At 41.6% G+C, this 12,034-nt stretch overlaps 1 protein-coding gene across 1 annotated transcript; it reads left to right on the forward strand.

Moving 5' to 3' along the window:
- The first annotated feature begins 3,138 nt into the window (after window positions 1-3,138).
- LOC111671640 (flavin-containing monooxygenase 5-like) lies at window positions 3,139-11,608 on the forward strand. The gene is made up of 10 exons (XM_023428775.2): window positions 3,139-3,290; window positions 3,710-3,850; window positions 3,945-4,133; window positions 4,861-5,026; window positions 7,009-7,151; window positions 7,730-7,926; window positions 9,269-9,416; window positions 9,531-9,738; window positions 9,836-9,908; window positions 10,015-11,608. The coding sequence occupies exons 1-10, from the start codon at window positions 3,165-3,167 to the stop codon at window positions 10,427-10,429; spliced, it is 1,806 nt and encodes a 601-aa protein (XP_023284543.2). The 5' UTR covers window positions 3,139-3,164; the 3' UTR covers window positions 10,430-11,608.
- Window positions 11,609-12,034: the final 426 nt, after the last annotated feature.

The following is a 12,034-nucleotide window of genomic DNA, read 5'->3' on the forward strand; positions in this document are numbered from 1 at the left end:
TTTTCTTGTCCCATTGTGTGAAGCAGGATTTGAGTCTTCTTGCCTTCCATGTCAAGCTGTCTCATCAAGAATGTGGTTTGGCTTCCATTATCCATAAATGCATAAGTTTCAGTCATCTTATTGCTTTTCTTTGATTTGACACACACAGGCACAATTGACAGAACACGGCTGTCTTTTCCGGCCACGTTAGCTGTGTGTTGTTTGACTAGTCCTGGTGTTTTCAGCCATGTCGTTCTGCCTGCTCTTAACTGCTTCATCATCCTCTTCTTTTGAGAAATGGAACATGCTTGGGTGTTTCTTCGCGCAATATTCACATGAAGCTCTTCTCTTCTTACAATCTTTACTCAAATGTCCTGGGGTCAAGCATGCAATTATAGGTATAGGTAATATAACCTGTCGCTGTCACTATCAGCTTCGTCATGAATGGTGTGTTCAAATGCCCTTATGAATGCTTTGAACTCAAGGGGATCGCCACTGAAAACAGCAATGTCTCTTTGGGGCCAATGTGACAGTCTCTGCTGTTTGACTAACATCTCAGTGACATCACTTTGTCAACATCACTTCACACAGATTTCCTGGACTTCTGTTGACATTAGCTTGTTGCATGTCAGCCTGGTGTTTCTCATGCCATTAACTGTTCAGTGTTTAAATCATTTACCTGTGGATTCTGGCTGCCTAGCTGCGGCTTCTCTGCTTAGAAAGCCTCAGGATGAACACTTACATCACTTTTACACCTCCCATGCTCACTGTTTGCCAACACTTTTATTTTTAATGTAGAGGTGGCAGTAACTATCTCAAGGTCAAGCTGTTCCTTTTTTGCCTTTAATTTGCGTTCTTCAATGTCTAACGCCTGTCTCTGTTTCAAGGAGGTGTTCATTCATAATCTGCTCATTGCCTGAGGGTTTAACGCAAGATTACCGTGGTAACCAGGGTAAGCCCGGGACTGCCCTAAAACAGAAAAAGAAAAAAAAAAAGAATGGAAGGGACCAACCCTGGTTACAAGAAAGAAGAAGTTTACATGTAAGTGTAAATGCATAACTCACCGGTGACTCATAGCCAGAACTGTGTGTTGTTGTAAACATTATTGTTTTGTCACACTCAGTCACCTCCCAGCTGGATTCAATCAAGCGTGTGAGGGTTCAGGGTTTAAAGTGCGTCCCAGCCGAGCGCATCACTAAAGTCTCCCCAGGAAACACTCGCATTGTTGTGTGTTGCCCACGGACAGAGAGCAGCATGTTTGTGTATTTGGTTGTGTTGTGAGTATTTGCAGCACATGTGTTGTCCAAATGATGAGGATGTTTTCTGAATGAGTTCGTGTTGGTGTAAATGAAATGAGTGGAATGCACAGAAACAAACAAATAAAGCGTGTTATGGCTTTTGTTTTACAGTAATGAAACAATAAGAGGTCTTCCACAAACTTGTAACACACTGAACAATGGTGCTGTAGCATTACTGTAAATAAAAAGAGCTCCAATCCATTATTTCTGAAATATCTAATGTTTGGTTCCTTGAGTTTAAAAAAAAACTGCAAAACTGAAGCTGCATGCCAAGACATCACAGCTGAACTCTGCCAGGCGTGGATCAGGCATGCCAAATGATTCTTCCCAAGATGCCTTGCCAGAGCAGATATCAGGTGTGATGTGGATGAGAAACTGCGGCCAAATGCAGAAGACCAGGCAGATTAGAAGAGGACTTTTATTTTTATTTTTTAATTCTTCTGTGGCTTTTTCTGTTTGTACATGTTGTATTTTTACATAATAAATGGCAGCTATATTGCATATTTTTGTTATCTTGCATTAATGTCCTGTTGTAAATAAAGCATTTACTGCAGCAACTCTGTCTCTGTCTTCTTTCTTTCATAAACATGCTATAAAGCTGCTCTGAGATGGGTCATTCATTTTTTTTATTGAATTTCTGTAGCAACAAAGAAACAAAATGCATGCATTTACTAAACCCAACAAAACAAAAATGTAGAGAGGCCTCAAAAGAACCTGCAGTGCAAAACACAATCTATGATCAATACAATACACTGTCTGTTGTATAAGGGCAGACGTGACACATAAAATAATGCAGTTTCTGTAATTCCACATGATGTTAGTGTTTTTATGACATTGTGCTTTGATTGATTAAATGTTCCTGTTGGAAAAGAACATGTGTGAGTGTTTTGGAAGAATTATTTGATTTTGACACATGTTTGCAGTGTTATGTTGGACATAGTGTATTGTGTTAGTGTATTATTGTATTTTGAAGATTAGTGTTGGTGTTCAGTTTACAATGTGTGATTTTGAGCATGAAATTCACCGTTTTGCCGACTGTGTGTTGTAGGTGTGTTTGTGCGTTAGGAAAATTGTTAGTAAAAAAGTATTGAAAAATTTGTTTTAGCGAAAACTGTAACAGCAATGGGATGTAATCAAAGTGCTGAATACTACAAGACATCTTTATACTGCATCAGGAGAGATAATTGTACTCAGCTGTGATCTATTACAAATCTTTTCCACTTTAAACCAGCAGATGGAGACACAAGACCAAAACTGAAATCTGCTCCCTCACAGAATCAAAGACCTGTTGATCTGTGCACAAGCTGTACACGTGACCAGTGAGATTCATAATAACAATAAAAGTAATAATAATAATTCATCTTATGTGTTTATAAATCAAGAATCCATTAATAAAAACAAGGTTTGTCTTGTCAAGTTATGAAACATAACTTCATCTATGTCTACTTCTGTCTTAACTTGATCTTTTTATTTGTTTTATTTTTATTTATCATGAAGGCTTATTAGAAAATTCAAAAGCCGTGACCTTTGTCTCATTAACACACAACAATAATAAAAATAATAAAAAGACATAAGCTAACATGTCTTATTAACAAAACTGTGACTTTTTGTAGACTTTGCCTTTTGCGTGTGTGTGTGTGTGTGTGTGGGGGGGGTGTTTGTGTGTAATATAGCCTAATGTAGTGATGTGTAAATATGATCTACTATTGAATATGATGTCAAACAAAAATTAAGAATGAAGTTGATTGGTTGACAGCTGCTTCTCTGGCCTCCATTACCTGCTTTTAAAGACCCGAACAGACTCATGTTAAATGTAGCGTACACTTGTTTTCCAGCAGCGTCTCTCTCTCTCTCTCTCTCTCTCTCTCTCTCTGTTTACTTTTCCACATGTTAGATAACTGTGAGATTCAAGGGTCAGCTCAGAAGAGTGATAGATTCACAGTCCTCTCTCTCTCTCCGCCCACTGACAGAGAGCAGCAGGAGAAACTCAGCCGCTCCTCCGAACCACTGAAGGTAAGAAAAACTGCGTAAAATACGCGCGCACACATAAAGCTGGATACTCCAAACGTTTGAGTGAATCGTGGGAAAGATGTACTTTGATTGTTTACAGCGCAGAGTTGAACTGAACAGAGTTAAAGTGTGGTCTGATCGGGAGAAAGCGCGGTGTAGCTGCATGTAAAATCTCTGTGTAAGTCATTGTGCAACTGATGGCTTCATATTAACTCACGCTGAACATTGATTACGTTCAATATTTAAAGACATGCCAACACCAGTGTAAACAAAGCGCAAGGAGCAACAGTCTCCCGATCACCTGGCTAAATAGAAAGCTGTTGGTTCTGCCCACTTCCTGTGCTTGTGCAGCTCCATGGATTTATCATGTAGTTGTTGTCAGAGGAGACTTGAGTCACTCTGAGCTGGTTCCTCCGTCACAGAGCTGCAGTATGACTCGTCGTGTGGCAGTGGTTGGAGCAGGGAGCTCAGGTCTGGCCTGTATCAAGTGCTGTCTGGACGAGGGGCTGGAGCCCGTCTGCTTCGAGAGCAGTGATGCCATGGGTGGTCTGTGGAGGTTTAAGGTGGGTCACACGATGTTGCAGGTTGGACTTTCTCACTCAGTCACACGGTGTAAGTGATGATGAGTGTTTTCTGTGTTGATATATGACGCTGCAGGAGAATCCAGAGCCAGACAGGGCCAGCATCTACCACTCTGTCATCATCAACACCTCCAAGGAGATGATGTGTTTCAGTGACTTTCCAATCCCTGCGCACTTCCCCAACTACATGCACAACTCCCTCATCATGGACTACTTTCAGATGTATGCTGATCACTTCCAGCTCACCAAGCACATACGCTTCAATGTAAGGATCCCTCACTAACTTCTTTCATAGTATCTGAAAGGATGCACCATTCTCACCTTTCACATCTTAAACTTTTAGTTTGTTATAACATATGGTTAAATGTAAATGTGGTTGTGTGTGCAATTTGTTTATTGAAGTTTCCAAAATACAGAGCAGTTTACCAGGGAAAACACAGGGGTAAAACATCAAAGATAATGAAAGAGAAAACTAAAATGAAATAAATAAAAATTAAGAAAAAAATGTAATGTGTTAAAGTAATCCCTTAAGGCCAGTCACCCCAACCCACCGCCAGATATGAGCCATTACAAAGGTATAGAAACATATAGGTACTAGAATTAGAACAAATTCCATACATTGGTACCAAAATTCAACACATACACTGACGCCCTTGTGTGTGTGTCAAGTATATCTTGCTGTCAGCCCACAGCAGATTGTGAAATATGACCCATGTAGCTACTGAAATCAGCCCAGCATCTTTCTTTTGAGGTTAAACATAATTTTTTCTGATGCCGTGTATGAGGAAATGTTTTTAAACCACATGGTGACAGGGGGAGGGTCTGCACTTTTCTATGACAAAGCCATTTGTTAAAATCCATCATGGCCAGTTTTATAAACCGCACCTTGTGTCTTGTGGTGAGAGGGATGTCAGATCTGTCGTCTAGTAAGGGTAGTTCAGGTGAAGCAGGGATCTCAGTCTTCAATAATGTGTTGTCTCTCTGTCGCCCAGACCAAGGTGTTGCAGGTGAAGCAGAGGTCAGATTTTTCTCACTCGGGTCAGTGGGATGTTGAAACAGAGAACAAGGACGGCAAAAAGGAGAAACACATTTTTGATGCAGTGATGATCTGTATTGGACATCACTGCCAACCCAACCTGCCTCTCCATGACTTCCCAGGTGAGACTTCCAGTACAGTCTGTAAATATCCCTCTGGTTACTCAACAGCAAGCGTTGCTGATTATGTTCCGGCAATATGTTATTTAAGAATCAACCTCTGACACACTATGAACCAGCCTGTAAAAGCAAACCTGTACAATGAGGTTACGCAATAGTGTGTCAGCACAAAGAGAACAGTGTTGTTGGTATAATTACTCAACCTTGGCCTGAATAACATTTATAGACCACAGCTGCACAATCTACTTCAAACACTGATCAAAGTCTCGTAGCAGAAGGAGCAAACATTTCAAACTAAATTAATCTTTCAAACAGACCTCAGATCAGAGTATAGTCTCTAGTGAAGAATCTTCTGCCTCATCTTTATGTAACGTGGCCATTGTTAGGACACTGACAGGTTCAAACATGACTGACAGTGGAGGAGTTGGCTGTGGTTGGTTTTTCTCCTGTGATTAATACAGTAGTATCACATTTTTCAAAATAAAATAAGTCATTCTGCTGTAAAAGCTCTGCTTCAGAGAGTATTTCATAGAAATGTAGTGAAGTCAGAAGTAGAATATTTGTCTTAAAGTGGAGTAAAAGTCAGAAGTTTGAAGAAAATAAAAGTACAGTTGTAGGACTCATGAATGATTCCAGAGAGGAATGGATTTTGTAGGTTTATATATTGGTATTGTTATTCATTAGTGTTTGTGATATATCAATTATTAGTCATTTTTTTTGCCATCACTGATTGAGAGCCGGGTCACATGGATACAGATGGCGACATCCATAGTTGATAGACACACCTGTGTAACAGATGTTGGTAGGACCCAGTTGCAACACCACACACCACAGGTACGATTGGTAATGACCTTTAATTAAGAACCAGCAGAGAGAACACACACAGGTGTGTATTAGGGGTAGAGGAAGGGGTCCGGGTCTGGAGAGCCGGGGGTCAGGTGAATGGAGCGAGGTGACTAAGCTCACACACACACACACAGAGGGGAAAGTTCGTGGTGGGGCTGGCGGTGCCGAGCGTTAGGGAGCAGGCTGGAGACGTCGTCGAGGGAACAGGAGGATCAGAACCAGGTGAGCAGTCGGCGGGTCAGACGAACCAGGTAGGCAGGTAATCTGAATCAGACGAAGGATCGGGAAACCAGCAGGGAAGCACTCACGTTGCGACGTCGGGGCTGGAGAACGCCAAACAGCCACAGGGACGGGCGGACGGGGACCAGGAAGCGTACAGGCAGAACTCGTGGTCGGGGACAGAAGGCTGAGGCGTTTACCGGGGCAGACACGAGGCAGGATGGTCAGGGACGAGCACAGTCGATACAGAGAAGTCAGTCCAGAGATGAACGCTGGAAAGTCTTGCATGATACTAAGAACAATCTGGCAAAGAGCGAGTGAAGCGGGGATGTATATATACTGGCCTGATGGGAGATGGAGTGCAGCTGGAGGCAACAGGTGAGGACAGTGAGGCTGATCAGGAGGCGTGGCAGAGTGGAGAGTGAGACAGAGGCATAGCAGGCTGTGAGTGTGTGTGTGTGTGGGAGGTGGAGAGAGGGTGTGTGGGTCGCTGTGGTTGTTCTGATTATATACTTTTGTGTAAGACCAGGTCTGACCTCAGCCTCAGGGACTTTTAGTCTGTTTCCTGAAGTCGTTACAACAGTACTCAGGTAAATGTACTATGTTACTGTCCACCCCTGCTGGTTTAGCAGAGACCATGTACAGCAGTAATCCACACAGTAAGAACAGCAGCATCACTCCAGCACTGAGGACAGAGCACGCCACACATCAACAAGATTTTACACCAGGAACAAACAGTCAGTAATTTGACCACAGTGTGAAAAACATCAGACCTTCACACTAAGAAGCACTCCGCCACAGATCCACTACTTTAAACGAGTTTCTCTGTCACTCTCACAAACAGAAAAACACACACCCCCATATAACCTTCTGCTCAGCATACTGTGTGTAGCAGTTACAAGTCTCTATCTTTCTTTCAGGCATTGACACTTTCACAGGGAAGTATCACCACAGTCGAGACTACAAGACTCCTGAGGAGTGGAGGGATAAAAAGGCTGTAGTGATTGGAATAGGAAACTCTGGAGGAGACATCGCTGCGGAGCTGAGCAGAGTCACCAAACAGGTCGAGATAGGGACATACTGTATACGTCTGAAGTGTTTGTGCATTTTACAGATGTGATGGAAAGTTGCTTGTTTTTGTTTTGTTTATGCCGGTCGTGTTGTCATAGTTGTGGCTTTCACTCCTGTCGGTCATGATAAGATTTTATTCAAAGTTTTGCTGCTGAGATCTGGGGATGACACATCATGGGTGTAAATGTATGTTCTAAACAAAGTTATTTGGAGGTGAAAATGAAGATGAAGCCAGCCAATATACTATTATATTAATATTTTATTGATCTTTACCAACTTTACCAGCTGCATGCGCGTACGACTACAGTAAAGTAAGGTAAATGGATGATGTATATGATAATAATTAGATTAACTAATTGTTAAAGGTTCGTTTCAGGCACAGCTGCCTGATAGAGACAATATCAATGGTAAAGACAAAAAACAGGGTTAATTGAAATACTATAGAAACTAAATTTTACAGATGAAACCCCTTATTTTAAGTTCACCTTATCAATGCAACATTTCCAAATGAATATTTCAGAGTCAAACACTTTGCTGGTATAATGATTGACTATTATCTTCTCTTCGCAGCTTTACCTGAGCACTCGACGGGGAGCCTGGATTCTGAACAGAGTTGGGGACAATGGGATTCCCCTTGATTTGAATTTTAACAGGGCGATAAACTGTATACAAAAAATTCTTCCCTTCAATGTTTTCTGTAGTCTGGGAGAGAGTCAACTCAACCGAAGATTCAATCACAGTCTGTACAATCTCAAGCCAAAGCACAGGTACTGCACCGGCATCTGCTTTCATCTCTTACAGCCACAGCGTAGCTTCTTGCCCTTTAGATGGCAGAGCTTGAGGATGACAGTGTCAGTCAGTTGGTCAGGACTTGTTTTGCCCAGTGCATTAGTCCAGGGAAAGGTAGCTCAGCAACAAGCAACAACCTCCACAAAATGTAGCAAACACAGAGGTTACACACTGCAGTTCCTCTAATGGCCACTAGAGTCTGGCTCCAACAGTGAGTCAGTCCCCATAGACTCCCATGTTAAACTGTCCAACTTTACAGCAGAAATAAACATGTTTACAGCCTGGTACAAAAACAGTTTTGGTCTCTAGAGCTAATTTCCTCCTCCATGACACCTGTTTATATAACTCACCTGTTTACATTTTATTAAGGCTTAAAGTTATGGAGAATTGAGGGCGTGGTCTCTTTGAGTGACAGGTGGGTGAGCGTATGTTTGCCACAAACTGAAGTCTCAGCTCCACACATGCCCCTGCTCTTTGACTATTTTTGGATGAGCTGGGAGTTAGGGAAGAGGTGAAGCAGCTCACTCAAAACAGCTCTTCAGAAACATGTGGGTAACATCACTGTGGCTTCATCCATCTTTATTTATTTATTCATCTTTATTGGTCCCCAAGCAGCTTTACTCCTACATGACATCTCAGGACACGAATCCCTTTGTGCTAAAGAAATCTAAATCTGAATGTTTTGATCTCATTCATGTTCACACTCGTACTCTTGGACTATTATTGAGCTTGTCTCTAGCACCACCCTCAGGCCCAAATGTTAATATACATAACCTGTAATCTGATGTTCAGACTGCCATGAAATTTGCTGATGTTCATGTTCACTAAGGGTTGGATCAATTTTATGAACTTATGACAGTTTCTTCAAGCATGAACTTGAGGACATTTTTAATTTGTTAAATAGTGTTACAAAAAACAGATGAACATATATAAAACAAAGTAATAGACAGATGTTAACAGACAGATGCTAACATATAGCATAATGGTAAAGTAGTGTGACAGCGTAGTGTGTGGTAATAGTATCTTTATTATAATGATTGATTGTAGTATAGTAGCTATAATAATAATCATTATATAATCATTCAATATACCATAACATATTAGTGACTATTCTGGTAATTGATATTTATCTGGCACTGAAGAGTGAGGACAAACTTTAAAAGACTCACTGTTTGTATGGATATATAGTATGGACATGGTCTTTCTGTACATCATGCCACTAGAAGTGTTTCAGACTTTTTTGTCACATCTTAATTAAAATGTTTGCAGTATTCATCAAATTCTTCAAACATGACTAACTGGTCTGAATTTAAACCTCAGGTTGTTCAGCCAACATCCCACAATGAACGATGAGCTTCCAAACTGCATCCTATCTGGAAGGGTTCAGGTGAGACCCAACATCTGCCGGATTCATGGATCCAGTGTGGAGTTTGAGGATGGGAGTGTAGTGGAAGATGTTGACCTGGTGGTAGGTTTCATTTTTAAAAGTGTACACACACTCACACAAACTCTCAGTCCGTCTGTGCCTTTGCTAGCAGTAACATCCTCTGTGTGTGACTGACACGAGTCGCCTGTCCTGCAGGTGTTTGCCACAGGTTACAGGTTTTCCTTTCCGTTCCTGGCCTCACACGTGGTCTCAGTGTCTGAGAACAAAGCATCTCTGTACAAGTATGTGTTTCCTCCCGAGTTGGACCGACCAACACTGGCCATCATTGGTCTAGTGCAGCCGCTGGGAGCCATCATGCCCATCTCTGAGATGCAGGCCAGATGGGCCACACGGGTCTTTAAAGGTACTACAGGGTTTTCAAAAGATGCAGACTTTTCTCTCACTCTGTCCTTTTCAGAAGAAGAGGATACATCCTTGTCACAATGTCTCCTTTCAAACAGGCTGTGTCAAGCTTCCCTCAGTGACTGCCATGATGAAAGATGTCCAGTGCAAGCAGGAGACCATGGCTAAAAGGTACTGCTGTGGATTTACTGAACTGTGTAGTTAGTTCCAGATGTTGGAGTTGTAAAGCACCAAATGTTGTTCTCCACAACAAAACCAGCTCAGGTCTGTTTCTCAGGTACGTCACCAGTCAGAGACACACCATCCAGGTCGACTATGTCAGCTACATGGATGAGATAGCGGAGCTGGTGGGGGTTCAACCCAACATCCTGAGGCTGCTGCTGACTGATCCCAGGCTGGGTCTGAACCTGATGCTTGGTCCCTGCACGCCGTATCAGTATCGTCTCAGAGGGCCAGGAAAGTGGGCCGGGGCCCGTCAGGCCATCCTCACTCAGTGGGACAGAGTGGCTCAGCCCATGCAGACCAGGCTCTGTGATGAGCCCAAACCCAAGAGATCATTTAAGTGGCCTCTGATTGGTTCAGCTGCTGCTGTGGGCTTGGCTGCATACGTTCACAGGAACAACCTTCCAGCTTTCCTCCAAGATCCCACTGCACTGCTGCACAAGATAAAAGTCTACCTGCCTGCACAGTGATGAGATTCACAATCAGCTCTGATCACTCTTTCATCACCTGTACGTGTGCATTTATGTCATTTCTACACTACTACCCCAACTCCTTAAATGGACAATACACTGAGATACAGCATGTCAGTCAATGATGGCACCACATGGAGGCTTTAAAGGCCAGCTGGTGATATAAGATGCTAAAGGCTGTTATTCAGTATACCACCCTGTGTGATTGCTAGTATCCCAGTCTACGACCTCTCACTTCTTGACAAAGCTATTTGCTCATAGGTGATAAACAGCTATACATCTACAGTTTAATTCTTTTATTCATAGTGGAGTGATGCATGTATGTGTGTAGTCTTAGTTTCTTTTCATTCATTTTGCCCAGTATAAACTTCATTTTAACATAGATTATATCACAATACTCTGCATTGTGCCTGCCTCGTATAGTTCTCAACAAATCTGATGAATCTGGATTTACAGAGTTAAAATTATGGATATCAGGGTTTATGGTGCATTACTTTGGACAGGAAGTATCTAGTTTTTAATTTTCCACTTAATATATCAAAGTGTCATTTAACTAAAAACAGTGCAAGAACAGCCAGAAGTCATGTTTTTTATTATGACTTTGTTTACAGCACTGGAACATGAAGATGAGCTGAGCTTTACTTTATGTCTTTTGCCTGGTGACAGTCAGAGGAGCCATATTGTTTTCAGGTTGTCCGTCCATACGTCTCATTCTCATGGACACAATATCTCAATAACACCTTGACAGAACTTCTTCAGATTTGGCACAAACATTCACTTCGGCTCAAGGTTGAACTGATCAGACTTTGGTGGTCAAAGGTCTAAGGTCAAGGTCAATGTGACCTCAGTAAACACTTTTAGCCATAATTAAGACTTAAGACAAAATAATTCACACAGATGGATCATATTTTATGACTCTGGATAAACAGGTGTATATGGTATATGGTGTATACAGGTGTATGATGTAAAACTGAAATTAGTCTGAGTGGAGGAGGCAGACAGCCACCAGGAGGTGATTCTAGTCTTTCTGCAGTTATCTGTCAGTTGTATTAATATATGTGTGTGGATATACACAGATACAATTGCATTCTTGTATAAATTCATAGAGGTTGTAAATCACAGGCAAACATAATCTACAATTCAGCGAATGAATAATAAATAATGAATGAATTATATAAATTGAATGTGTTTTCTCAATGTTCTTTCATGGAGACTCCTCTAGAAATCTACAGAACTATATTATCACATTATATTTTCTTCTCTTCTTAAAAACGAAACTGGAACTTGCCACGCCGACATTTCAAACACAGTCCTGCAAACACAGCACAGCTGAAAGTTCAGGCAGCTTCTCATGGACAAACAGAGGAGTCACTAATCCAGGATGTACCAACAGGTGTAGCACTAAACTCTGGGCCCTATTCAAAAGCAGTCTCTCTGTATCTCACACATCTTTAAAAAAAAAATGTTTTACAAATAATTGGGCAAACAATTGTACACATGGATCTGCAGTGGTTACTATTAGGATAGTCACTAATGAACTGTTTGTACCATATTTAAACACTATATGAGCTCACCTTGTCTCACAACCTCCGTAACATCAGGAGA

This window comes from Seriola lalandi, unplaced genomic scaffold (assembly GCF_002814215.2).
Source record: "Seriola lalandi dorsalis isolate HSWRI2012SDOR001 ecotype SW California unplaced genomic scaffold, Sedor1 jcf7180002054885, whole genome shotgun sequence".
Classification (NCBI taxonomy): Eukaryota; Metazoa; Chordata; class Actinopteri; order Carangiformes; family Carangidae; genus Seriola; species Seriola lalandi.

Bases quoted from the DNA above. Each gene is read 5' to 3' on its own strand.
- LOC111671640 (XM_023428775.2), top strand. From the start codon at position 3,165: ATGTTAGATAACTGTGAGATTCAAGGGTCAGCTCAGAAGAGTGATAGA. The intron at 3,291-3,709 runs GTAAGAAAAACT...CCTCCGTCACAG, and splicing joins GCTCCTCCGAACCACTGAAG to AGCTGCAGTATGACTCGTCG. The intron at 3,851-3,944 runs GTGGGTCACACG...ATGACGCTGCAG, and splicing joins GTGGTCTGTGGAGGTTTAAG to GAGAATCCAGAGCCAGACAG.